The sequence below is a fragment of the Talaromyces rugulosus genome, chromosome V (genome assembly GCF_013368755.1).
Source record: "Talaromyces rugulosus chromosome V, complete sequence".
NCBI lineage: Eukaryota > Fungi > Ascomycota > Eurotiomycetes > Eurotiales > Trichocomaceae > Talaromyces > Talaromyces rugulosus.
In genome coordinates this window covers 423,712-448,993 of record NC_049565.1, presented here as the reverse complement: position 1 = coordinate 448,993, position 25,282 = coordinate 423,712, and the positions used below count along the sequence as shown (strand labels likewise).

General features: G+C 46.2%; 5 protein-coding genes across 5 annotated transcripts; 3 read left to right on the top strand and 2 right to left on the bottom strand.

The window, feature by feature from the left end:
* Positions 1-145: 145 nt before the first annotated feature.
* Positions 146-1,845, bottom strand: TRUGW13939_08709 (uncharacterized protein; the record flags this gene model as incomplete). The annotated part of the gene is made up of 4 exons (XM_035491838.1): positions 146-1,206; positions 1,258-1,326; positions 1,378-1,503; positions 1,554-1,845. 4 exons carry the CDS (start codon positions 1,843-1,845, stop codon positions 146-148), a joined length of 1,548 nt encoding a protein of 515 aa, XP_035347731.1.
* Positions 1,846-4,070: 2,225 nt separating this feature from the next.
* TRUGW13939_08708 (uncharacterized protein) lies at positions 4,071-5,749 on the top strand (the record flags this gene model as incomplete). The annotated part of the gene is made up of 2 exons (XM_035491837.1): positions 4,071-4,550; positions 4,616-5,749. 2 exons carry the CDS (start codon positions 4,071-4,073, stop codon positions 5,747-5,749), a joined length of 1,614 nt encoding a protein of 537 aa, XP_035347730.1.
* Positions 5,750-6,199: 450 nt separating this feature from the next.
* On the top strand, positions 6,200-7,336 carry TRUGW13939_08707 (uncharacterized protein; the record flags this gene model as incomplete). Its single annotated transcript, XM_035491836.1, has 1 exon — positions 6,200-7,336. One exon carries the CDS (start codon positions 6,200-6,202, stop codon positions 7,334-7,336), a length of 1,137 nt encoding a protein of 378 aa, XP_035347729.1.
* A 756-nt stretch (positions 7,337-8,092) lies between these two features.
* On the top strand, positions 8,093-8,857 carry TRUGW13939_08706 (uncharacterized protein; the record flags this gene model as incomplete). The annotated part of the gene is made up of 1 exon (XM_035491835.1): positions 8,093-8,857. The coding sequence occupies one exon, from the start codon at positions 8,093-8,095 to the stop codon at positions 8,855-8,857; it is 765 nt and encodes a 254-aa protein (XP_035347728.1).
* Positions 8,858-8,978: 121 nt separating this feature from the next.
* Positions 8,979-24,652, bottom strand: TRUGW13939_08705 (uncharacterized protein; the record flags this gene model as incomplete). Its single annotated transcript, XM_035491834.1, has 16 exons — positions 8,979-10,651; positions 11,169-11,251; positions 12,002-12,274; positions 12,330-12,795; positions 12,851-13,324; positions 13,387-13,575; positions 13,630-13,713; positions 17,022-17,415; positions 17,471-18,196; positions 18,927-19,582; positions 20,819-21,859; positions 21,943-22,076; positions 22,147-22,280; positions 22,492-22,546; positions 22,601-23,209; positions 23,952-24,652. The coding sequence occupies 16 exons, from the start codon at positions 24,650-24,652 to the stop codon at positions 8,979-8,981; spliced, it is 7,692 nt and encodes a 2,563-aa protein (XP_035347727.1).
* Between the last annotated feature and the right edge of the window lie 630 nt (positions 24,653-25,282).

Genomic DNA, 25,282 nt, shown 5'->3' with positions numbered 1-25,282 from the left:
AGGTACTAGTCCACTTTAGGTAAAACGTCGGTTATTTATGCCGAGGTCCAGGAGAACATTTGATAAGACCAATAATATTCAACAAAAAAAAAAAAAAACACAAAATCTTGCTTGTTATTATGTATGCTACGGTATTTAAAGCATATCAGCCTAGAAACTGCCGTTTTGTGTTCCTTGCGCGCTGGTTCGTAGACACATCCAGCTTGACAGCAAAGAAAATGACCTCCAGCTGACCGGATGCGTCGGGCTGTATTCGCAACCGCCACTGGCCGTTGTGAATCATCCATTGGCGAGGCTCTGTAGCTGCGCCTTCGTCCTCGCGCCTGCGTTTGGCTGGGGGGCCATCGGTAAACCCTGCATTCGTGCTCGAATTGCCAAAATTAGATCGTCCAAGCTGAAACGGCTCGTTGTCGACAGTGATATCAGCTTCTGCATCAATGTGGATCTTTGGCCGATCATCACTCAGCGGAGTGTTGCCAGGGCTTGCCGACGCCCGGTTCGCTTGGCCAGACATCATCATCAACCCGAGAGGTGCCTTGTTGGGCAGATTGAGCTTATTGGCAATTACTTGCACTAGACTGCTCACGCGGGCCTTGGCTAGGCCACGGAAATCGGCGCGCATCGTGTCCAGATTAAGCACAGTGTTTTGTCCCTCAATTTCCAACACCATTTCGTAAGCATTGTCGTCTACAAATGGCCGCGCATAATGTACCCATCCTGCAAGGATGGATGTGTCGTCTGACGAGCCATCGTTGACGACCTGAATGCCTGATTGTCTCACGTCCTCTAGCCGAATAAGGATTTCGTCACGCTCCCGTCCCGGATTGTAGCTGATGTGGTGAGGTATCAACTTCTGCTCAACACCTCGTAAATGATAGTATCGACAATCACGCAGTAACTCGGTTCGGTGGTTTTCGTTCCGGATATGAATAGGATAGCCTCTTAACATGTGGACGATTTGAGCAAAGGTATCGCCAGATCGACTTGGTATACTCGGCGGAACGATTGAAGGTGGCCGTAATAAACCCGATCTGACAAGACCCGGGAAAACATCTGTCGGTGTGGCAAATAATATTGCAAAGCCCAAGTTGAAAAAATTTGGAGAGTCACCAGGACCCGAGAACATATCTCGCGATACCTGGAAATCACGTTCGCCTATTTGTATGTAGATTTCCGATTCGAATATCCGCGAGGTTAAGCGAGGCACTGTACTGTTAGCGAATACTGTCATAATTTTATACAGTGAAGGGAACATACAGCTGTAGAACTGCGCATCGGCAAAAAGCTTGACATACTCTAGACCATCGCGTGGGTAGATGTGATAGCCTATCGGCAGTCAATATACCAGGATTACAAAGCACTAAGATATATGCTGACCTTGAAGATGCCGGCAGATTTCACGAAATGTTGCTGGATCTCGGTCAATGTAGAGCGTTCTCACGTTTCCACCATTTTCGGTTTGTCGAAGCTGTTCTTCGAAAAATCGAGAGAAGTATGACGGTGCTCTAAGATTCTTAGCGTGCGTATATCGAAAGCGACAACTGGTAACTGACCATCTGATGCTATCGAAGCACCCGAGAGCCGAAAGAGCTCGGACCCCAGCTGAATAGAAAAGACTTTCTCCGGGGGGAGAGTGGTGGTTTGAGATCCTGTATCCGCGTCTTTTCCATCAACATTGTGTCGCAATATACCTTGAGAAACATTTATGCCCTTGCTTTGATTATTGTACTGGGGCGGTCCTTCTTGCGAGGCTGTATTCAAATCGACGTCTGGGATTTTGTCGAAAGTTTGCGGCATCGGTACACCGTTCGACGGAACGGCCGAACGACCTGCCTTACCCGACATTGAGGCTATTCTGAGTTGTTCTGCACAAGAAATGGTTGACAATGGTATGCGACTCTTGTTATTCCCACAGTTGTGGCTATGGCCCGATCGTAGATGAGGAATCAGAGCTTGCGAGCTGCGTCACGGCTAGGATGATTTCATGGAATTCGTTGAGTCATGGTAGACTTATGCCTAATTGCATCTTTGCATAATTAGTCATAACCAATACAATGCCATTAGATTGCAGTCGCGAGATTGTCGCGCTGGCTCGCTTGTGAGTGCGAAAAGGGCATGCGACCCGCCCCCCCCCCCCGGAGGTTGCGCTAAGTGGATGGCTGCGATTCTATCGCGGAAGAGTGCAGGTAGCTCAAGCTACGAAAACGGGGCGTCAGACTTGGAAGGTGAAGCTAGCAATCGGTAAAGCTAGAATAGTACATGCTTCCGAAGATGTTTGCTCGCGACTAGCTAAGATATAGAAAGGAGGCATGAGAGAGCGCAATTAGATATGGATGGAGTAGCACTGTTGAGGTTGGTGACGTTTTGTCGAGCTTACCGGTTGATGATTGTCCTACCGGACTTGCATCCGAGCTGGCCTTTGAAGCTGAAGCGAGCGGGGAAGGGTGGGCCAGCGCCAAGATAAGCACCCCGAAGCTTTGGCCGCCGTCATCTACCACCGCTCGAGGATACTGTGCAGCCTATGATACCTAGACACTAGAACCACTTATACAACCAGAAGAAGATCAGGTATGTATCTGTACGTGTTTGTTTCTAAAAAGGGGGAAAAAATTTGTTTCCCAGGCCCGTCAAATATGACTCAGCCATTTTACAAAACATGCCCTTTTCAGACCAACGATTGAATAGTACTAGTACCATCCGTACTAAACACCATAAGGCATAAAAAAATCAATCAATCCCTTTGGGAATGAATAAAAAAAAGCGCGCACGCAAAATCTAATTGTCCCCCGATGTCTAAGGGGGGGCAAAATGACTACCTCGCAGATAGCACTGTGGCTTCAAAGTACAACGTTTGTCGGAGCTTACCGGTTGATGCTATGAGCTGTACATCCATACACCCCCACGCAAGACGACGAAACATCCAGAATTATAAATTATCAATGCATTTCCAGTCTACTCAACGTTTGAACGAAGAATCCCAAGTCCGATCAATTGAAAAAAAAAAAAAAAAAATATTTCGACGAAAGATCATGTTGTTACTTGATTCTCAATAGAATCCTCCCGAGGCATTAGGTAATTTCTAGACGCTGAACTCGAGGATACTGTGATTCCTTGTGACATTCCACACAATGTTGAGTAAAATACAAAAAAAAACGAGAAAAAAAATAAAAAACAAAAAAATTTTTTTTGCAATGGTTTGTTCCATTTTCCATGGTTTTCCAATTATCAAATATTGCATATGTAGGAACTATAATCTAGGCCTGTTAGATATAAAATTCGGAATCAATTTCCGTAGATCAAAAAGCCAATCTCAATATCATGTGCTTTCGTGTGAGTATTATATGCACATATCAGTAGTCGGCAATTTTAAGAAACAACGATATCAATTGCGACCCGTGTAAAAGGTCCACTGACTGCAAGGTTTGGTTGCGTCATGGCGTGAGTGGCGGTAAAATGGAAATAACACGTTAACTTCAATAGGAAATGTGCGGCGCTGAGATGCCACTTTAGACCAGTCTACTCCCTATAAAGTAAACACGTGTGACGACCCCTTTTGAAGTAATCAGTTGAGTTTGAATATCTTCTATGAAGTAGTGAAGTATTCTTATTCACACCCAAATACGAGTTGTTCTGTAGAGAACACGCAATGTGTCTATATAGATAATAGAGGTATTTCCGAAAAGTAATTTCTCGTTTGGGAAAGTCTCGCCGTATGATCGCCGCTCGGTATCCCTTTTTAGTCAATTCATATTTGGCTATCAGGAAACCTATTTCCACAATACGCACTGAAAGGAGACCAAAGACCCCAGATATGGAGACTTTTACCCCGTGGGCCCCCGCACTTTCAACTTCCCCAGCTTCGTTACGGAATTGTGGTCCGAAGCCAGAGCTATACAGCTATTGTTCGTGTTGCCAATCAAACAATGGCATCTTACCAGGTCGCACAGGTATAAATATACTTTATCCGGCCATGTGTCCTAAAATATTGACTGATCTAAACTCATCGTCCATTTGTTTGATAAAATCCACAATACCTACAATTCACGGCACGTCTGTGCAGAAATCAGACAATGGATGAGGACATCAAGAAACCATTTCCCTCTGCACATGCTGAGCATGAGGAACACACTGCTATCACTCCTGGGCTTCTAGCCCCTCCAGTTGAATACGGCCCTAGCGGAGTTCGTGGTCTATTCTCCTCCGGATATGTCCTTGGTGCCGCATCTCTGGCATCGCTCGGCGGGTTTTCATTTGGTTACGACCAGGGCGTGATGTCTATCATCAATGTCATGGACCAATTTCACAACACGTTCCCGCCAGCTGAAACTGCCTTTGGCACCGGCTTCATGACTGGAATGTTGCTCCTAGGGGCATTTATAGGCTGTTTATTCATGCCGTATCTCGTTGACAAGATCTCACGCAAGTGGGCTTTAACGTGTGTCGTGGTTATATTTGACATTGGCGCCATTATTCAGACGGCTGCTCAGAACTACGGCATGTTAGTTGCAGGGAGAGCTATCGGGGGGATTGGTGTTGGTACCCTGGCAATGGTGAGTTTCACTGGTGTCCCATGCATGGTTTAGATATATTTTATTAATCGACGTCTTTAATATAGGCTGCGCCTCTCTATATATCCGAGATCTCTCCTCCCAATTTGAGAGGAACTTTACTGGTTCTTGAGTCCATCTCTATTGTATCCGGCGTGGTTATTGCATATTGGATTACATTCGGCACAAGATATATGGCTGGTGAAATTTCTTTCAGGCTTCCGATAGGCCTGCAAATGGTCTGTGCTACAATTCTGGGATTCGGAATTCACCTATTTCCTTACTCTCCCCGGTGGCTCGCTATGGTAGGTCGCCGACAAGAATCTTTGGCGAGTTTAACGAAACTACGAGGCCTTCCAGCTACCGATGACCGGGTCTGTGCAGAGTACGAAGGCATTGTCGCTGAGCTTGAGCTTGAAAAACTACTACAGGAGAAAAGATACCCTGGCGCTTCAGCGTATCAGCGAGAAGTGAATGCTTGGATTGATTTGTTCAAGAACTGGCGTCGAACTGTGGTCGGGTGCGGCGTTTCCTTCTTCCAACAATTTATAGGGGTAAACGCCTTCATTTATTATGCTCCCACGCTATTCAGATCTTTGGGACAGTCGGATGAGATGTCTTTGGTTATGTCAGGCATATTTAATACGCTTCAGTTGGTAGCGGTGGCAGTGTGCTTCATGATTATTGACCAAGCTGGACGCCGGCCTCTCGCTGTCTTTGGCGCCTTTGGGTCATGTGTGTGCTATATCGTCATCGCGATTTTGTCCGGTTTGTATTCTGACGACTGGCCTTCTCATATGGCAGCTGGATGGGCCTGTGTCGCCATGGCCTTTTGCTTCATTCTCGTTTTCGGTGTCTCATATTCCCCGCTGGGCTGGGCGCTCCCATCCGAAGTATTCCCTACTACGTTACGGTCCAAGGGTGTGGCTTTGTCAACTTGCGTAAATTGGTTGTCCAATTTCATTATTGGAGTGATTACTCCCCCCATGATGGCTAGTTGCGGATATCGAACATATATCTTCTTCGCCGTGTGGTGTTTCCTGGCTGGCATTTGGGCGTTCTTCTTGGTTCCCGAAACGAGTGGAAAGACTCTGGAGGAAATTGATGATTTGTTTGGCGATACCCAGGGTACTGAAGAAAGTGAAATGGTCAGAGAAGCTATTGCTTTGGCCAGAAGTCAGATGAGCAGTTTGTCTGTCTAGAGTGTATTTTATATGCATGTAGATTACGTGTACAATTGATCCTGATGATTTTATATTAACTCATAGTCCTCGTAGAAAAGTCCAATGTCCAATGTTGCAATTGATAAGTACTAGTTGATGTATCAACTAGCGTAAATTCATCAAATAACTGTCATGCTAAACGCCTGATTATGTTTCCTAGCCTGTAGAAATCTTATAAATTTCATGGTAAGATGCATATCGACAACCAATGTTGAACTAAACTTGGTCTCTGTTGAAATAAGGTATGAGTCATCCTGGGTCATTTCCAACAGCCAATGGGGGAAGATCTAGCCATAAATATCGATTCTGCTCAATTATTTCTGTGACTAAGCACTGGTAAAGACACAAGAGGGGTTGTGATTTTAAAACGAATTGCTGATAGATCATTTTTTTTTCTGGCCACTTCTTTTCTTCTTTACTCAAAGCAAGATGGCCACATTGACTCCCGTTGCTGTGACTCTTCCGAAAGACAAAGTACCGACTAAAAAGAACGTAAGGGACATTATCGGCACATTCCTTACGAAAGAATGGCCATATGTGGATCCAGAGACCCTAACTGTGTCATACCATGCATCGTTTGCCAACGCCCACTGTCCCGTGGAGCGACCGAAGCCCGCTACTGGCACACCTACTGAGACCTTGAAGGTGTTCATTAAATTTCACAATGACGCGGGGGATTGCCTCGAAATCTTCAAGTCTCTGGCTCCGACCAGGCATGAAGAAGCACTTTTCTGCCACGAGTACGGCCGAACGGGGCTGGGAGCCGAAGTTTATGGATTCTTCAAGACACAGGATGGCACACTCGGGAGAGTCGAGGAGCTCCTGGATGCACGTAACCTGGAACCGGAGGATGTTGAGAATTCGATCATCCGAGCGGATGTTGCTAAAGGGCTGGCAATGTTTCATGTCTTGAAGACGTCACTAGAGAAAAGGGCCGTGAAATCATACTATGAGGCCGTCATCAATGGACTCCGGAATTACCACAAGATGGACAAGCTGAAGGCACTAGGGAAAGAAGGAGGTGTCAGTATCGACAGACTAGTTGACTACGACTATGGGAGGAGGCTGAGAAATGTGGTGGAGAAGCTTGAATCCATAGGAGGAAAGACAGGATGGTGCATTCATGACGTCCAATTCATGAACGTGATGGTGAAAAATGATGCAAAGGAAGGGGTGAGCAAAGTCACCCTAATTGACTTCGAGTTCGTGATGCAGAACTACCGAGCATTTGACATCGGTGGCCACTTTATGCAAAAGATGTTCAAATGGTTTGACGAGGAGAGCAGGATAGCAGATTGCAGGAAATATACTGAGGAGGAGAAGAGACATTTCTGTGACGAGTATGCCGGACAGTGGAACAAACTGACTGGTGATTCGGATACCGGGGATCAGGTGTTTTTGGAATCTGAGTATGGATACCTGTTGGCCATCGCTTTTGACATGCATAACATGCTTTGCTTCATGGATACACAAGGTGACAAGAACCCTTTGGACCTGCTCGGACTAAACAAGCTGTTTGATGAGTTTGTAGATCAGTATGCCAAGCTTAATTTAATAGGTTCATGAAAAACAGTTCGTGTACTCTTTTCAATTTCCCCTATTTCCTATGGCTTCTTACGTGCGTTCGTTCCCGTGGTTGGTATTTTACTCCAATTTCAGTATATTTGAACGTGATGGGAAAACATGGGGAAATTTCTTGAGTATATTAATAATACCGCTTACATACAATCCTTATATCAAATAATCTCAGATAAATGTCAAAAGAGGTTTAACGCATCTTGGTATTAGGGCTTGGGGATCCTGAAACAGCTTTTGATGCGGACGGCGGTTTTGCAAGATAGTGTAAACTCTTTTAAATGTGGCATCACCTTTGCTATCGAATTAGTGGAATGTCTACGGAGATACAGGTCAATATCCCATGACTCGGAAATAAACATCGGCTTCAGTATAGTCTATAACCGGTCCCTAGGTATACTTCAACGCGGCATGAAATAACATGGCTGGCTAGTGACCTAACAGTGATTCCTGATAGGATGCAGAAACGGGTTCCCGGAGATAATTAGCCCTAAACGCCGGATTTCTGACCGTTTCGGATGAACGCCCCGCCAGCTTTGACCACAGACCAGATCAAACATGAATTCAGGCTTTTTGAATATTAATCAATATCCCACTACCGAGTGGGATAAGATGCAGCGTCCGTGTTATTTAAAGACGGCATCATGGATATACCCAGGAACTGTGAAACATGCGCACTCGCTTCTTATAGAAATTCAATATTCCTTTGGGTATCGAAATAACAGAAACCCCTTCAAATAAAAAGACATGCCATCTATTTCAAATCATTCCGTCCTGGTCATTGGCGGTTCCTCTGGAATCGGCCATGCTGTTGCACAGCTTGCTCTTGATCAGAACACACGGGTTTTCATATCCTCGTCCAATCCAACACGCATCTCCAGCGCAGTGAATTCTATTCGCGAGAAATTCCCCGATGGGCGCATTGAAGGTTTCCCCTGCGATCTCAAATCCGCCCAAGCCGAGTCCAACCTCGAGAAGCTCCTGACCCAGGTCGTCGCCGCCAACGGAGGCCAGCTTCTCGACCACATCGTCTTTACTGCAGGCGATGCACTTCCCATCAAGGCTTTAACGGATATTGATCATGACTTTATCCACGACGCTGGGAAAGTCCGTTTTGTTGGCCCTCTGCTAGTTGGGAAGCTCGCTCCTCGCTTCTTAAAGCAAAGCTATACGTCTAGTTTCACACTTACTGGTGGCACGATCGCAAGAAAGCCATCTCCGGGCTGGTCAATTGCTGCTGGGTATATGGCTGGTCTCGAAGGAATGACCAAGAACCTGGCTCTCGACTTGAAGCCGATTCGAGTTAATCTCGTCTTGCCCGGCGGAGTAGATACAGATCTGTGGGGGACGGTAGAGGAGAGGAAGGACACAATGGAAATGCTTAAGAAGATTTCTTTCCAGGACAAGGTTGCGTCGGCAGCTGAGGTAGCAGAGTCCTATATCTATCTGCTCAGGGACACGAATGCAACCGGGTCTACCGTGACAACGGATGGGGGTGGTATCCTGATTTGATTGAATAGACAATTTTTCAGTACATAGTTTGTTAGCCACATAATATTCACAAACTCAAGTCTAAAATTTTTTTTTTTTTTTCATTTTCTAATCTCCTGCAACGCATGAAAGACAGGCCGAATTAATCCTTGCCTTCCAAATCAACATTCTCCAGTTCGATGGTTTTTCCTTTGGCGGAATTGACTATCCCCTCGTTTTCAGCCCTTTGGTCCGCCCTTTCAGCAAGCTCTTTCGTCAAATTGTTCATAAACTCCTTATTAGTTGAGTCCTTGACGACGCGCAAAATGCTTGGTCTTTTGCCGTCCCTATCAGCAAACAGTAAATCAACCGCCTCCAAAGGCAACTTGCTCGTCTCGGGGAAGCAAAAGTATACAATCGGAATAGTGAAGAAGTTGATAACTGCAAACACAATGTAGCTTTTGTAGCCGATATTCGTGATCATCGGTGGCGTAATCTCGACGACGAGAAATGTGAATAGCCATTGTGATACCACCGCAAAAGCTCCACCACGAAGACGTAATTTCAGAGGTAGCAACTCGCTGGGATAAATCCACATGTTGGATTGCCAGCCCAGCGTGAAGAAACTGTGAAAAAGATACAGAACGACAGCGGCAGCGTAGCCGAGCTTCTTGGTGCCAATACCCACAAAAATTGCAGATAACATCATGCATGTACCCATTCCGGCACTACCTATCATGAATAACTTGCGTCTCCCAACTCGATCGATCGCGTACCAGGGTACAAAGCTGCTTAGAAAGTACCAGATTTGGAGTCCACCGGATACCAGCATGGCATCGTAACGACTCATGCCAATGGAGTTTTGAAAAATATACGGTCCAAGAGAGGACATAACGTTGACACCGGAAAGTTGCTGGAAAAAGTTTGCTGAAAAGCCAATAAGCACACGAGTCCAGCCGCTGATTCCGCCGTCTTTAAACACGTCGCTCCAGGACCCAACTTCCTCGGCTTCGATAGCAATAGCGTATTCAATCTGTTTCAATTCTTCAACAACATCGACACTGTCGATTTCTTTCCCTCGAAGTGCCGCAAGCGCATATTTGGCACGTGGTACATGGCCAGCAGCCGCGAGCCAACGCGGTGATTCGGGTAGAAAGGGAAGCATAACAAAAAGTATCAGGGGAAAGGCAATTTGGAAAGCGCAAGGTACACGCCACTGCACCGAGCCCGGATGAAAGGACATGCCGTAGTCGAGCCAGTTGGCAATGATCAAGCCCATAATCAAGTTTGATAGCTGCATTGCCATCATACGCCCCCGAGACGTGGGAGTGGTACATTCTGAAAGCCAGATTGGAATGACTGTTGTCATCATACCAAGTCCAAAACCGGCAACTAGCCTTGCCACCAAAAATTGTGCCAGCCCAAACGATGTAGTCTGCAGGATGGCGCCAATGGTAACAATGACTGCCCCGGCAAAGTTGTTGGGCTTGCGACCCCAGCGGTCACCACTGATTAAACAGTATAGGGCACCAAACATTGCTCCGACTTCGTACGATGCCACCATAAAAGCAAGAAGTGAGGCATTTGGGTTTCCGAAGGTCGAGAGAAACTCGGGAGACGTTGTCAGGCCGCCCATGAAGCCGAGATCATAGCCAAAGAGGAGAAATCCTATTGAGCAACAAAATGTGACTACATAGACAAGGGGCTGACCCTTGAGGCCCAAAAATGAAGGTGTACCCATTTTGCTGTACCAAATGGAGACGCTATCGGATTGGGCAATATCGCATGAAATCCGGACGATCTGATGTTCTGATGCCAAGGGACCATGGCCATTATCTATTAATTTATACACTAGCCTCAAGATATAACCCCAAATCAGAATTGGAGTTTTCTATTGGTAAGTACATAAATCTATCGGCCGAATCCTCAGGGGGGTTATTCCGCCTATGGACGTTGGCAGGCTTGCGCCTATGTACTAGCCTTGAGGGCCTAAACCCCGGAAAATGACCGACACCACTGTATATTTGGTGGCCTTAATCGGCATAGTCTAAGTAGGCTCACCTCGGTAAACAATAATGGTTGCAGGTGGGAATCAGACTCTGGGGAAATAGATTGACAGCGCATCGGAGCAAGTCCGAGCGGAGATCGGCCGTGGAATATCCGGAGGGAAATGCGGGGAAGATTGAATAACTGTGGGGTGGGAAAGCATGCAGCCTATTATTGTTGACATTGGAGAATATTTCTAAAGTGTTTTTACATTTGTCGGTGACTAGTTTCTCGAAAGGAAAGATTATCACCAGTAACTTCGTGAAACATAAACGAAACTTAGGGTATGACGGGATCAGGCACGAACAGAGGCAACCTAGAAATGTCCATATGATAGGATAGATGCGGTACTGAATTTGTATGAACTGCAGCGGCATAAAATTCTGCCAGCTGTCTAAAGAAATCAAAATAGATATAATGTCTCATATATTAGGTCGATACTGTTTCCACGCTCGCATGGTCCGCGGGGTTTGCGTGTTGATGTCTGGGAGTCCAAATCCTGCTCCTGGTGTTCCAGGGGTGAAGGACACTCATGAGGAGTTGCCCTCAAGAAATATCCCATAATACTCCAGACGAAGACATCAGCATGGTATTAAAGTGGCCCTGCGCCCAGCCTCTAGTAGGATGTATTGGGCAACCTGCATACCAGAAGACTGCTTGATCAACTATTTAATGGCCGGAGACCAGAAGTCTAGCTGTTGCGCCAAGGTCGCCATCTCATGGATCGCCCTCGTGTCCGCTTTCTCGTTTCTCTATGTCTCACCATCACTGTTTCCTATCCTCTCCCATTTCTTCTACACGTGAGTGAGAGCTTAACAAATGACACGGTCTGTCTAGATCTGCGTCGTGGAGCCATTCGACGCGTAGTAGTGGACCTTAATGCACCGTCATATTGACCATTACCGCTGGGAATAACAACACAGATGAAATGATTACCTAGGGAACGAAGATAGCTAAATAATAAATCCAAGTAAATAAAACAATACTTCACGTAGACGAACGGGAAATCATTTACGCGGTTCCTACTCCACAGGAAAGTCTAAGCAAATCTGCATGGGTATATGCCATGTTCCACCGATCCAATCACCAACCAGTTAAGTATTTAAGTATTAATTTACTGCACACAAGGGAGAGGTTTACTCTCTCTCATCAGCAGTAGTTCCAGTGATGTCTTTCTCGTTCGTCTCGCTATCACGGTTCAGAACGCTGGCGCGACGGATGGCTTCGTCCTCCACGTCGTCAAGACCACGCAGCAGCTCGCCCTTCTTGCCGTACATGTGAGGTTCATCATGGGCCTTCTGCACTACGTTGAAAATATTAGTAGTCTTGTGGAAGATACGGTCCATTTCTTCGAGAGAGCGGCGGGTAGTCTCTGGGTAGAAGAAGTAAACGACGGGGAAGATAGCCGCGTTACTAGCTGGATGTTAGCGCATTCCATAGATCACGCAAGGGTATAGATGAAACTTACATGACGGCAAAAATAATGTACGTCTGGTACCCGATGTTCTGGAAAGCTACGGGAGTGATCATGACCACCATAAAGTTGAAGATCCAGTTTGCTGACGTGGAAAGCGCATTGGCCGGAGCGCGAATCTTCAACGGTACGATTTCAGCGGGGTACAGCCATGTCATGCCTAACCATCCGACTGCAAAGCAAGAATTAAATACGAAAAGGAAAACGGCTGCAGCGATATCTCCCCCTGGTGTTTGGAGACTGGATGTTATAGCTAAGATAATCATGGAGATCGACATGCCAGCAGCGCCGAAGAGCATCAAGGTGCGGCGGCCAAACTGCTCGATAGTGAACACAGCAACCCACGAAGCGAGGAAGTATTCGGTCCCATTGCAAGCTGAGACAATACGCGAGGTGACGAGATCCATACCCAGTCGTTGTTCTAAGATGACCGGAATATAGTACGTAATCAAGTTGATACCTAGGATAGAAACCGGTTACTACTTCTACCGCGACACGAGACAAAAACTGCATACCTGAAATTTGCTGGAACATCTGATTGACGTAGGCCAGCACTACACGGTGGAAATGGCGATCCGGACCCATGGTGAATAAGTCGCGGAAAGAACCCTTGGACATCTCGAGCACGGTGGCCTTAATCTCTGTGAACTCGGTTTTAATCAGTTCCGAGTCGGCTGGTTGAGCCATCAAAGCCGTCAGGGCCTCTCTCGCCTCGTCTTCCTTTCCTTTAAGAATGAGCCAGCGGGGCGATTCAGGCAGGAACATGACGGAGGAGACGATAATCAAGGCAAAGAAAATTTGGAAAGCGAGAGGGAATCGCCAGGCAACTGGATTGGGATCGGCGAAGAGCAGACCAAAGTCAATCCAGTAACTGATAGTAATGCCCAGGGTGATCATGGCACCTTCGATCATGACAAGCTGGCCACGGCGGTTAGACTTGCAGCACTCGGATTGCCAGGTGGGTACCGTCGAAGTATTCATCCCATTTCCTGACATCAATTAGCCATAAAACCATAATGAGATAATATATGCCATATGTTAATGAACTCACCGAAGCCAGTAACCAATCGCCCTACAACCAACTGAGCAAGACTGTACGACGTGCACTGCAGGATGGCACCAACGATCATGATCGACGAGCCTATGAAGATGGTTTTTCGACGGCCCAGCCAGTTCCCGACCCAGATGGTTGGAATTGAGCCAGCAAAACAACCCAAGTTGTAGGCAGCAACGGTGATACCTAGACCTTCCTATCAGCATACAGAGCACAATGTGGGGGATCCATTCCACTCACCTTGACGAGTTCCATCGTTTGCACCGGTAATCGATGGGAACACCGAGCTGAATGACTTGAGGGTTAAAAGACCGCCGGTGACACCTTGATCATAACCAAAAAGGAGAAAGTCCATGCCAGCCAGAAACCCGATAGCAATTTGCAAGTTCGTGCCCTGCAGGCCCATATACTTTTTGCCCGCCATGTCGATTATTCACTACGGATGATCGCCGATTCGCTCTCTTTGTTAGGAGAATGAGGGAGACCAGGTAAATAGGGAGTGCAAGATAGGGTTTTAAAAAGAACGGGATACACTAGTCCGTAGGTTGACGGAATCAATAGATTTATACAGGACTGGACCGGGGTGGGTGGCTGCATTTGAACCAGATATTTGATTTACTGACCAGGGCCGTTTGTAATTTCCTCTTTGTTCGACGTATAGTAATAGAAGTTGAGCAGACTAAGACGCGGGGCTCTCCACATATCGCCACGCGACGCATACGCCAACTGGTTCGGCGAAAAACACGGAGGATATTAAACATCCCCTCTCCCTCCCCTGGAATTGCCATATTTGGATATCCCGAGCTGGGGTTTCGGGATTTCTCATTTTGGTATGTCCCTAGTCATACCATACTCGAGTTGCGGCTACATACGAGCAAACATCTTGTTATCCTAGCATTGATTGGTCGGTAAGTACATTACGCCTCTGCTCACCAAACAGCTATTTTAATTCAATTTTGACTTATTGAGCATTCCCAGTATGGAGGGAAACAATCTAGGAATTTTCCATCATGTAGGACATGCCGATCCACCAACATTGAAATCTTGGCTGGGGCTTCTGTGATGTCATACGACACCCACCCTAGTGCGTACTATTAATAATATTGAATTCACTAAGCCAAGTTCCTGCCCACAACCAATGCATGAGCGTCCTGGTAGAATTGCGGGCGTCCATAAGTACTAAGCATGCAATCTCCAGCTGTCCTGTTAATGCCACTGGTGGTTCTCATGCCTCTTCATGGTGCGGGGAGGTTCTGGTTTCTTTGAACCGTTAACCGCTCCTTTTTATATACCCGTATCTTTTCTATCCTGGAACCACACCACACGTGGTTCTTCGCTGCTCTATTACTGGCAACACCTATAGACTTATAAATATATAATTTTGTTAATTTATTTTTGCATCGATTATTGGATCAATTTGGGAGACATTTTAGCATGGGAGGAACGAAATGGAGATAGGAAGCCTGGACAGTAAACATACGTCGCAAAATAGTTTTGCCGTTGCCGTATACCTCCTTGCCAAAGCGGGGAGAACTCCAACTTTACACTATAAACCTTCTAGAGCCTCGGAATTCCGTTTTGTAGAGGGCTCAACATTTGAAGGCTAAATGAATTAAACCCAGAAGTCCTACACCGACGAATGAATCCCTCAAAATTCTACCAAGCTTGTCAAGAGTGCCGGTAAGCCCACCCTGCAGTGAAAGTTGACAGGGGTGGTGGCTAAACAAATTATTCTTTAGGCGGTTAAAACGGAAGTGCAGTAGAGATCTCCCCTCATGCACACACGTATGTTTAGTTTCCAGAGAGTAAGTTTGCCAGAGTCAGGAAGTTCTGATCTATTAGTAGTGTGCATCTCTCTGGAAGCCATGCCGGTACTCCGACGCCGCGCCCAGCTCAAGCCATGGTCTAAGACATGGCGAATCTAGTCAAGTCGTTTCCTCTGCAACTCAGAGACCGAATCAATCTTTCCCACTGCCATTCTTTCTTGATCGAACGCTGTTCACTCCCTTGGATTCTTTTGATGCACTGACTGATGGCCCCCAGCCTCGGCTACGTCAAATATTACTTGGAGAACTGCAAGACTCAGAAACAGCTATTTTTGAAAATTTCTCTGCAGCCGTGCAAGCTTGGCTTCCTTTTATTAGCCGCAAGAGATTACTGGGAGTTGGCCAGATCGAGAAGGATCCTTGCAAAGACTTGCTTCTGCTGTGTATGAAGATTAATAGCTTTGAATGCGACAGTGCATCGGCTGTTAATGATCCACGATATAATCTAGCAAAATCAATCTCCTGCGATGCTGAAAATTCAGGCTTACTGGGCCTCCGCTTGGTTCAATCCCTGGTTTTACTGACTGTTTACGAGATCTCACACGGTATCTACCCAGCTGCGTTCTTTACTATCGCTCGTGCCGCGAGAATCGGACTACTAATGGGATGGCACAATAAGAATGGAACTCGCCTTTTCAATGGGATAAATACATGGACATTTGGAGAAGAGCAGCGAAGAACATGGTGGGCAATTTTCATACTTGATAGGTATTCCCCCACCCATTTCAACTCATACCAAGGCTTTCAATTCACATATTTCGATCATCAGAATCATAAATATGGAAGGGAGTGACCTTCAATTCGCGAGACCTGACCCTTCTTTCGATGAGCTTTTGCCTATCAATGATGATGATTGGCATGCAGGGAAACTATCACCCAACCAACCACTATACAGCTCCTCGTTTAGCTCGATAGCAGAGCTAGGCCCGTTTGCAAGGCTATGCCAAGCATCGCATATGCTTAGCAAAGTAATCAGGCACAGAGAATCTAGGCTAAACTCCAAGGAAGAAGTCTCAGAGCTCTTGAAGGAGTCAGCCAACCTTCATCAAGCACTCATATCTCTACAGTTATCCATTGAGGAGCCCTGCTCCAACGACGTATCACACAAGTTACGGAGTCTATTGTCTCCTGCAACGGCTATATGTTTTTTAGCTCGATATTCCCTGTATTATTTATACGGGTGCACTGATGTCCCAGGCCCGGCTAGGGATCATTCGGCCCAAGAGGCAGAGATGCAGAGCTTGAGCTTAGAGGGGCTAAGAATCTTGGCGACTTCCTTCACTGGCTTGACGCAAATAGATTCTAGATGCCCTTTCTTGCCACAGTGCTACTATTTTGCCGCTTATACATGTGCGTGGTTTGTCCGAGAAGATAATGAACCAGAGATTTGGGATGCATTGCGATGCTTTGTCGATACCTTGAGACAGAGATCGAAAACCCTTGGCCTTGCTGGTATATAAACCCCTTTCTCTCTCTCTATCTAGTGCAAAAATCTGATGAAGTTGGACTTAGGTGAATACCTGAATTTTCTTAGAAAGAGAGGGACTTTAGATCGATTGGAGACTGAGTACAATAGAGTGGATGGCTAGAGGGAAAAAAACATTTACGAAGCTGCCGATGCTTTGGAAGAAAAGCAAGGGAGAATAAAACTCAATGTACTTTTATTCTGGGGTTGCTTCGTTCGCAAAGGTCTGTGGCGGGCGACGACAAAAATATTTATCAACTTCTTAAGGACCAAGGAGTTTCGTCCAATCCTGCTTCTTGATCCAAGCCTCAAGGCTATCAAGTTTGGGGGGAGAGGCTAACTGTACGAATCTGTCAGATAACCATCCATCGTGAAGATTGCTGTAAAACTCACATCTTTAGGATGAACTAGGGTAGGGTCATTGCGCCCTTCAAGGCCAAACTCATTAGCAAAGGCGAAATTATCGATAAGGTCTCTCTGGATAACCGGAGGACAGTCGAATCCAAACTCTCCGATTGGCAACTGTACGGCCTCGGCCTTATACCCCGTCGCATTCTCAAAGACTTGGGCTACTTCATTCATTGATGCCCATTCTCTATAACCAGTGAGGCTTTTCCCAGGGGCATCGTCTATCAGAGCTCTCACCAAGGCTCCGCTATCCTCGTTATGGGCAATAAGCGGGATCTTGAGGTTAAGATCGAAGTTGGAGACGAATCGTGTAATTCCATCTTCGCCCTAGACGATGTGAGAAGGGGAAACTATTTTAATTTCTGATCACTTATATCTTTACCTTCTGAGGCCGACCCATAGGATGGTCGATGAAATTAACCAGGAAATATCCGGGCCTATAGACGCTCGTCTTCGACCAAAGATCAAGATAATTTTCTTCGAGATAATCCACCGCTTCGGCTTTGCCATTGTAAGGGTATACATTGGGATACTTTTCATTCGAAAGCCTGGTGATATTCGGGAGGGACGAGATGATGAATCGTTCTAGTATCGGAGATTTAGCAGCCATATCGACCAGGTTCTTGAGTTGCTGAACTTCGGCTTCTTTGGCAAGTTCGTCGATCGAGTGAGTTGCTGTGGCACCTTGCTGTGCCGCTATAGTCCCGAACAAGCCCCAGTAGTCAGTCACGCCGAATATCGCCTGGGCACCATCGATCGCTTGAGCGAGGGAGACCGGTTCATCTAGATCGGCCTGAACGACCTCCACGCCACGTGCTTTCAAGGCCTCGGCTTGAGTGCTGCGGGCGTTGCGAGTAACACCACGCACTTTCCAACCAAGTTCACTGAGGTAAGTTGTTATTACGGAGCCACCCTGGCCTCCGGTAGCACCGAATACAACAATGAGTTTCTCCGTCATTTTGGTTACTTGAACGTGATAGTTGATAGTTGATATGATAGAAGAGGATAGTTTGACAATCGCTTTTTCTGCAGGAAATTTTGAAGGCTTTAAATATTTGACAAGTGCCAACAGAAAAGGGAATATCACTTCAATTCTATCATCGAGGATCTATACAACCCGGTTCTTTAATTGGCCAAGTCTCCACTTAAATCCGCTCAAGTCCGCTACGCTCCGCCCGTGTCCGGTGCAGGATTAGATCTATCGATCCTATGTAGAGCCCTATTATCAGGCCCAGACCGCTTCCGTGGACTTTTGCACCCTCATTGGTTCTCATCTGTGTTACCAGCTAGTTTCTAGATTCTGGCAATGTTTTGAGTTGCTAGTGCTCCGTGTGCTGAGAGCAGGGCTCTGGGTATAGCGAGTAAGGTGAGAAAAAAAAGGTGCTCGGAAGCTGCTGGGCAGCACGACGACATATCGGAATGGTGTTGGTTACATAGACTGCATCATACATACTCGTCTATCCATCGGCTTCTTTGGTCTCCATATATTCCCTAGTTCTGCGAGCCTACCGGCATCGTGGAAGATAATTCCCGCTGGTACGGTCTTCACGTGCTTCCGAGATTGTACTCTCACCGTTAAATGACACAAGTAGATCAGCATCAATTTACAAGGATTGTGCAATAGCATGAGTCTCGTCATCAAAATGACTGTGTGTGCGACAGGCTGACAAAGAGTGAAAGTGTTTGTGTGGTACCGTAGAGATTGGAATTGAAGCTCCTGAATGCCCAAAAAGCTTTTGCGAATATAGGATTAGAGAATCCACTGGTAAACATGTGAATGAAAAGAACATAGACTATATTGCAAAGGAACAGGGCTGCCCTTTTATGCCGGGAGGAACCCCGAGTAGTAGTTCCTTTGAGAAGGCCGCAGCAGTGGCAGCCGCGTACGGCTGCCACCTCTTATTCTTATGTGAGTCAGCATAGTCACAGATACCTCTGATAACAACACATGGGAATTCATCCATGAGCCCGGCCGCCTCCATTTCTACACACATTATCCCGAGGTCTCGCTTTAATCTCTCACGTGTCTCCCCATCCTTGATTACTATATTCGCAGAACCTATCGTTCCATAGTGGATTATAGGCGATATCGATTGTCGAGGTGCTCGGTCAATTATCTTATCTCTTCTACAACCCATGCAGTTGCTGCCAGACTTGTGGTGATATGTATGATGGAAGAGTATGTCATTTCCGTTCCCTTGGTAGGCATATTCCTTGGACATGCTTGGAAATTTCCGAAGCATGTCTGCTAAATGATCACTGATTCTGTTCCCATACAGTTTGTGCTGCGCAATAAGTTTTTGGAGACTTGCTGCTAGCACGACTGGAGGCTTATTCAAGTGGCCTGTTCTCTCAAACTCGCTGTCGGTATTTATCTTGCCTCGATCGAACTGGACTACTCCACCAAAAGCCATGGTTGGTTTGCTTACCACAACGTCGCCCAGCCGGATGTCATGGTGGTTGCGGAGGTCGGGAATCCCACCTCCAATTCCCACTAGAAGGCCAAACTGCAGAGACTTGAAATCATTCTGTAGGTATACGCACTGTATATGCAATCACCCCTCTACGTGTATACACTTTTGCCACTTTTTAGGGTATAACTGAGTATATATTGCCACGTGATAGCATAGTTCCGTGTCTCTCTCCCTCTCTATCCTTCTAGGCCATGCTTAGTTATGAACATGTTGAGTCGTGGTGCTAGCTGCTTTAACAGTGCGCTTTGCTCCCCGAGTTTAGCATACATGTACTTCAAGGTTATCAGCTGATCATTCTTAAGCCAATTTCTGACAATTATTCGCATGGTTCGACATGGCTAGCTTGGTAAATAACTAGCTGATTATAGTCCCTTCTTTTGAGTGATTTTTTGAACGCTAGACATGAGCAGGGATACGCCTATGGGCTACTCGATTAGGAAGTTGTTTCAGGTGCCTTCATATTGAGAGAGGAGGGGCAATCACGGAAGGCATTAATGGAAAGACGCACGAACAATTGGGGAAATAACTATCCAATTACAGGAGTTCTTGCATGCCTTTCTCACTCGAGAATTAGTATATAAGAGACGAAACCCCCCTCCCCCCCCAAATTTTACCATGTACACAGTCTTAATCTACTCATATTTATCTACTTTCAAATTATATCCTGCGCCAATTTAAATTTAACGAACTCTCCATCATGAAGTCTGTCATTGTTCTGATCTCTCTGGCCCTCTCGACTTAGGTCAGTACCGATTCCTTGGTCATGTTCATTCTCTAATGGAATTGGTGGGAGGGCCCTAGGCCGTGCTGCCTCTGTTGAGAAGCGAGATATATTTGTCCCATCATAGGAGTTTGAACTAATACCTGGAGGCGAAAGAGCGACCCCTAATGGCACTGTTCAAGAAGTTCATGCTCAACTGCTCAAGCTAAACCCAAACTGGGACGAGGATTTTCTTTCAACAAGTTCTCTTCTTCTTCCGACTTAGTCAAACGGACTGACCTTGACCCGAGCGATGAGCACGACTGCGGTGGACCATCTAAAGGAGTTGATATAAGACGGAACGCTTTTCATTGAAGACGGGATCGTGTCTCTCCGTGGCATTCGCGCCCAAAGTGGGAGTGGTGGGTAGGCAGGGTAGCACAATTAGTAACTTCGTGAAACATAAACGAAACTTGGGATAGCCAAAAAGGAAAAAAAAAAAAAAAAAAAATTAGAAGCGACATATATCCAATTTATGTAGATAATGAGAACGAACTGGTCGGCCGGATCTCCAAGCCTCCCTTGGTATAAGTCTCATCAATGACCTTCATCTGATTGATGCTATCTTGCCCATCGACCCAAATCCCGTTTCCTTTACGGCCTTTGACGCGATGCACAAACTCCTCAAGCTGGTATCGATAGGTTGGCCACCAATATGCGCCTTGACGACCGTCCGATTTGTCCGACCAATCGTATGCCTTGATATTCTTCTTTTCTGTCCATGACCGGGTCACTTTTGATCCATCTTTGATGCTATGCCGATCCTCAACTACCAGACTGTGGTATAAATGTGGCATGAGATGATTATACATGGTGACGGTCCGTTGGACAAAATGGGCCTCTCCTTCCCCGAGTTTCTGGTTATCAATCTGTTTTTCTTCTAATTCAGCGACACATTTAGGCCAGCCGACACTCGGCCAATTTCGTGTCCAGGAGGATGGGAGTAACGGCCATCCGCCCGTCGTTATCAGGTCAGCGTTGATTCGCCCTACTGCTCCGGTATGAGATTTGTAGGTTGCCCTGACGGCCTCGTCAATTTGCTCGGGTCGTCTTGGATCGTCGGTTCCTGTCCCTTGATCGGTTATTCTTCTAAAGTCCACAGTTTGAACTTGGGGGTGCTGGTCGTTGAGAATCTGCCGAACATTGGAGATGTTATAAGTGGCAAAGTCCATGAGACAGCCGCCAGACAGTGCAAAATTTAGCCGAATGTCACCTCTATCGAAATAACCCTTGAACATAAAAGATTGACTGTAGCCGGTTTTGACTGGCCCTGCTAGCGGATCCTTATGAATGAGCGAGAGAAACTTTTGCCATGCAGGATGGAATCGATAATGAAAGGCCTCTAGCACAACAGGCGCATCCGATGCAGTTACACGAGGATGGTTAAAGAGTTTTTCAGCTTCTGTGGCATTCGATGTTGCTGGTTTTTCGAGAAGGACGTTTTTCCCAGCCTGGACGGCGCGCAAGGCCCATTCGTAATGGTGTGAGTTTGGAAGCCCAATGTATACGCTATCGATCGAGGGGTCGTTCAGGATGTCTGCCCGAGTTTCCATATTAGCACAGAAACAACGATAGGGACCATTTCCCACAAGAATATCGTGCTTCAATCAGAATTCGTACCTTGATAAGTGTCGTGGACGGAAGGGATGCCGTGCTTTTTGGCATATGCTTCTGCGCGCGAACGATCTCGTGCTGCCACGCAAGCAACGACGACTTCGGGGTGCGATTTTGCGGGATTGATAAATGCCATGGGTCTAGAAGCATTACGAGAAGAAATTAGCACGTTATGCGACAGGGTTTTGAGGCTCATTCAAGTCGACATACGCGATGGCGGATGCGCCCAAGACTCCGAATCGCAACGGTTCGCCGGTCTTGGGGGTTTCCGGCCCAGAGATGAAGGCATAGATGCGATAAAAGAAGCTAAACATTGCTTTTATAAGTGGAAGATATTTGCGGGGCTATATATCGGGGTCGATCAGTAAATATGCATAGATTGCCAAGAGACAGAAGAAAGGAACATCTGGGGCGAGCTCAATCATCAATGTTACGGTGCGGGGAGCTCCCCCAGCCAATCACGATTAAATGGTGTTGTTCAGTACAAAATCAACAACAATTGTTAATCTGCTACATTCTTTTATACTTTCTTACTCGTCAAAGTGATTGGGTTACACTTTCATGTCGCATTGCGTTGTCTGTCGATCTAATATACTGGAATTTGCTGCATCTATCGTGCATAAAATGCGAATCTTATATTCCCCGAGGGAGTCGCTTCATATACCGAAACTCATAATGTCCCCATTTCCCCTCCTGATCTGGTGCTGGCGCTGGTGCATACTCGTCCAAGTCGACATCAAGCGTTCCGACCGTTTCAAAACCATGCTTTGCATACGCTGGCCACGCATCGGCGGATGAATGCACCCAAATGAACACTCCAGCTGCATCTGCTCTCTCAGTACCCCATCGCAGGAGTGCCGAGCCCACCCCTTGAGATTGCCATTTGGGTGCAACACAGAGAGAGACGACAAACATGCACTTGGTGCCTTCTGGCATGAGCTTGTCCATCCAATGTTTCAGATCGGCGCTTGTCATTGACTCTAAGCGCTTGATCGGGTCATCGTCTTCAACAGTGTCTGTGTTTGTTGACCCGGGATCTTTCTTTTCACTCCCTCTGTCTTCAGAAGCAGGTTTGTTTAATTTTTCCACTATACCAGGACGTATCTCTGCAATTTCTGCTTCCGTGAAGCCCCGAAACCCCCACGATACCCATCCCGTAATTTCGCCAGATGCTGTATCCACAGCTTTCAAAAGGACATGTCTGGGTGATGTAGCCTGTCGGGGCATATCTGCAGTCATGGACTTCTCATGATCATATGGATCTTTTCCGAGACTTTTCATTTGAGTATGGCGGTCATTGAGAAAGGAATCTCCACTTATCTTGCCGAGGGTTTTGGCGTCTAGAGAGGAGGCGACCTCGATAGAGAGCCGGGCGGTCGTCATTGCGACGGTGTAGGTATATAATGGGTGATGATAATACTGATGGGCTGACTAAGTTTTATCTGATGCAGCTGAGAAGGGATTTCTTCTAATGTCGGGGACCTTTTACGGTTAGTAACCTAAATTACCATGTTGGTAATCACCAACATTCTATGTTGTAGTGTTACATCGTGAAATTAGGAGGGCAGATTATTATGCAATTTGTCAACTTGAAATTAATCGTTGGTTTTAGTCTGCCTACTGATTTCCAATATGTCTTTTCTTCTCAAAACAAGGAGCGTTGAAAACCAATTATACGGGAAATAACTCACAATTTCAAACATGAAAAACACTAGCAAAAGTTACCACCGAAGACTAAAGTAAAAATAAATATAGAAAACACCAGCAAAGTTACCAGTTGACCACCGAATAATAAAGTGAAAATAAAGATGAAAAACACCAGCAAAAGTTACCACCAAAGAATAAAGTAAAAATACCAAAGAAAATAAAAATGAAGGAAATATGTAAACAGCGGCGAGGTTGTCCAACTCAATTACATCAACTTGATGGCTGGCAATTGCAGCATTACCGATACCCAAACGCAATACAAATGAAACGACTTTTTGTCAGACGCATTGTCCACATTGTGCACAAACCTCAAGCCAGTAAAACCACCCAATGCCATAGGGAGAAAGTAGGCATACCTCGACAAACCCAAGTAATATGGACAAATCACGGACCAAAACACCAAGCTGGCGGCAAGTGTCCAACGGGCAGATTTAGAACCCATCAGTAGAGGTATGGTTGTGCGACCCTTGAGCGAATCGCCTTCCATGTCTCGGAAATCTTGAGCGTGGATTGTGGTCAGAATCACCAGCCCGAATATGAGCATCCACAGACGCGCTTCACGAGTATCAGTGTGGTTAGATACAATCGCAAGGCTGCCAAGCGCATAGAAGATGTAACCACCAGCAGCAAGGAGATTGCGCATGAACCAGTTTTCGTTGCCGCTCTGATTGTCGTATGCCCAATACAGGGCGAATAGGGCTACAGTTTCCTGCATGACGCCGGTTACGTAACCGAGGACGAGGGACAGAAGAATCATGCCTTGCAGGAGCCAGGACGCCTCGGTGGGATGAATCCGGCCGGATGCGATTGGCCGAGAAGGTTTGTTGATTTGGTCTTCTTCAATCGATGCAGGGGAATTTTGGTTGTTAATGTCAAACACCATTAAAACCGCCCAAAGCCAGGCTAGAGCGCGTGGGCAGTTGTGAAGGATAGTGGAAATTGGCAGCGGTTCCATTGTCAGGGTCGAGTTTGTTAGGGATCCCATGATAGCAAATGTCATGCCAGGCATTATCACAGTCGTGATATCGGAATAGAAAAAAAGATAGATTGTGTAGGCGTGAAACAGTAGAGATCTTTTTGTTTGAACGAAGGAATCCTAATATCATCTTTCGTCAATAAAGTAAAACTTTAAGCAAAAAGTTTAACAGTGAGAATGAGACATATGTACCGATTTGGAGCTTGGTAGTTGGGCCTCAATATGGCAAGACCGGATATAAGTCGACGACATTTTCAAGGTTCTTGTCAAGAGCTACCTTGATCATGAGTATACAGTTCACTTTGTTGAAATTGAAGACCAGACCACCTCGGTGCGATGAAGTAGTCCTTTTATAATAATATAATGTATGATTTCATCTGTCTTGGCCAGATCAATCTAGTCCCCAGAGGGGTTACCGTAAGAAGGGAGATATCGTAACGACCAGCCGCAAGACAAAACACCCTACATCTTGCACATACCATGTAACTAGCATTCGGGTTGCTAATTGGTTCCTTGTTGGAAGAATTCATCTCCAGATCTGAAGATTGTCTGCAGTCATCGTCGATCAATAAGCTTGGAAGGCGAATAAATGTAGACCATTTCTCTTTGTAGTAAATACTCCAAGTTGGTCTATGGCCAACATTCTACTTTAAGCTATTTAGA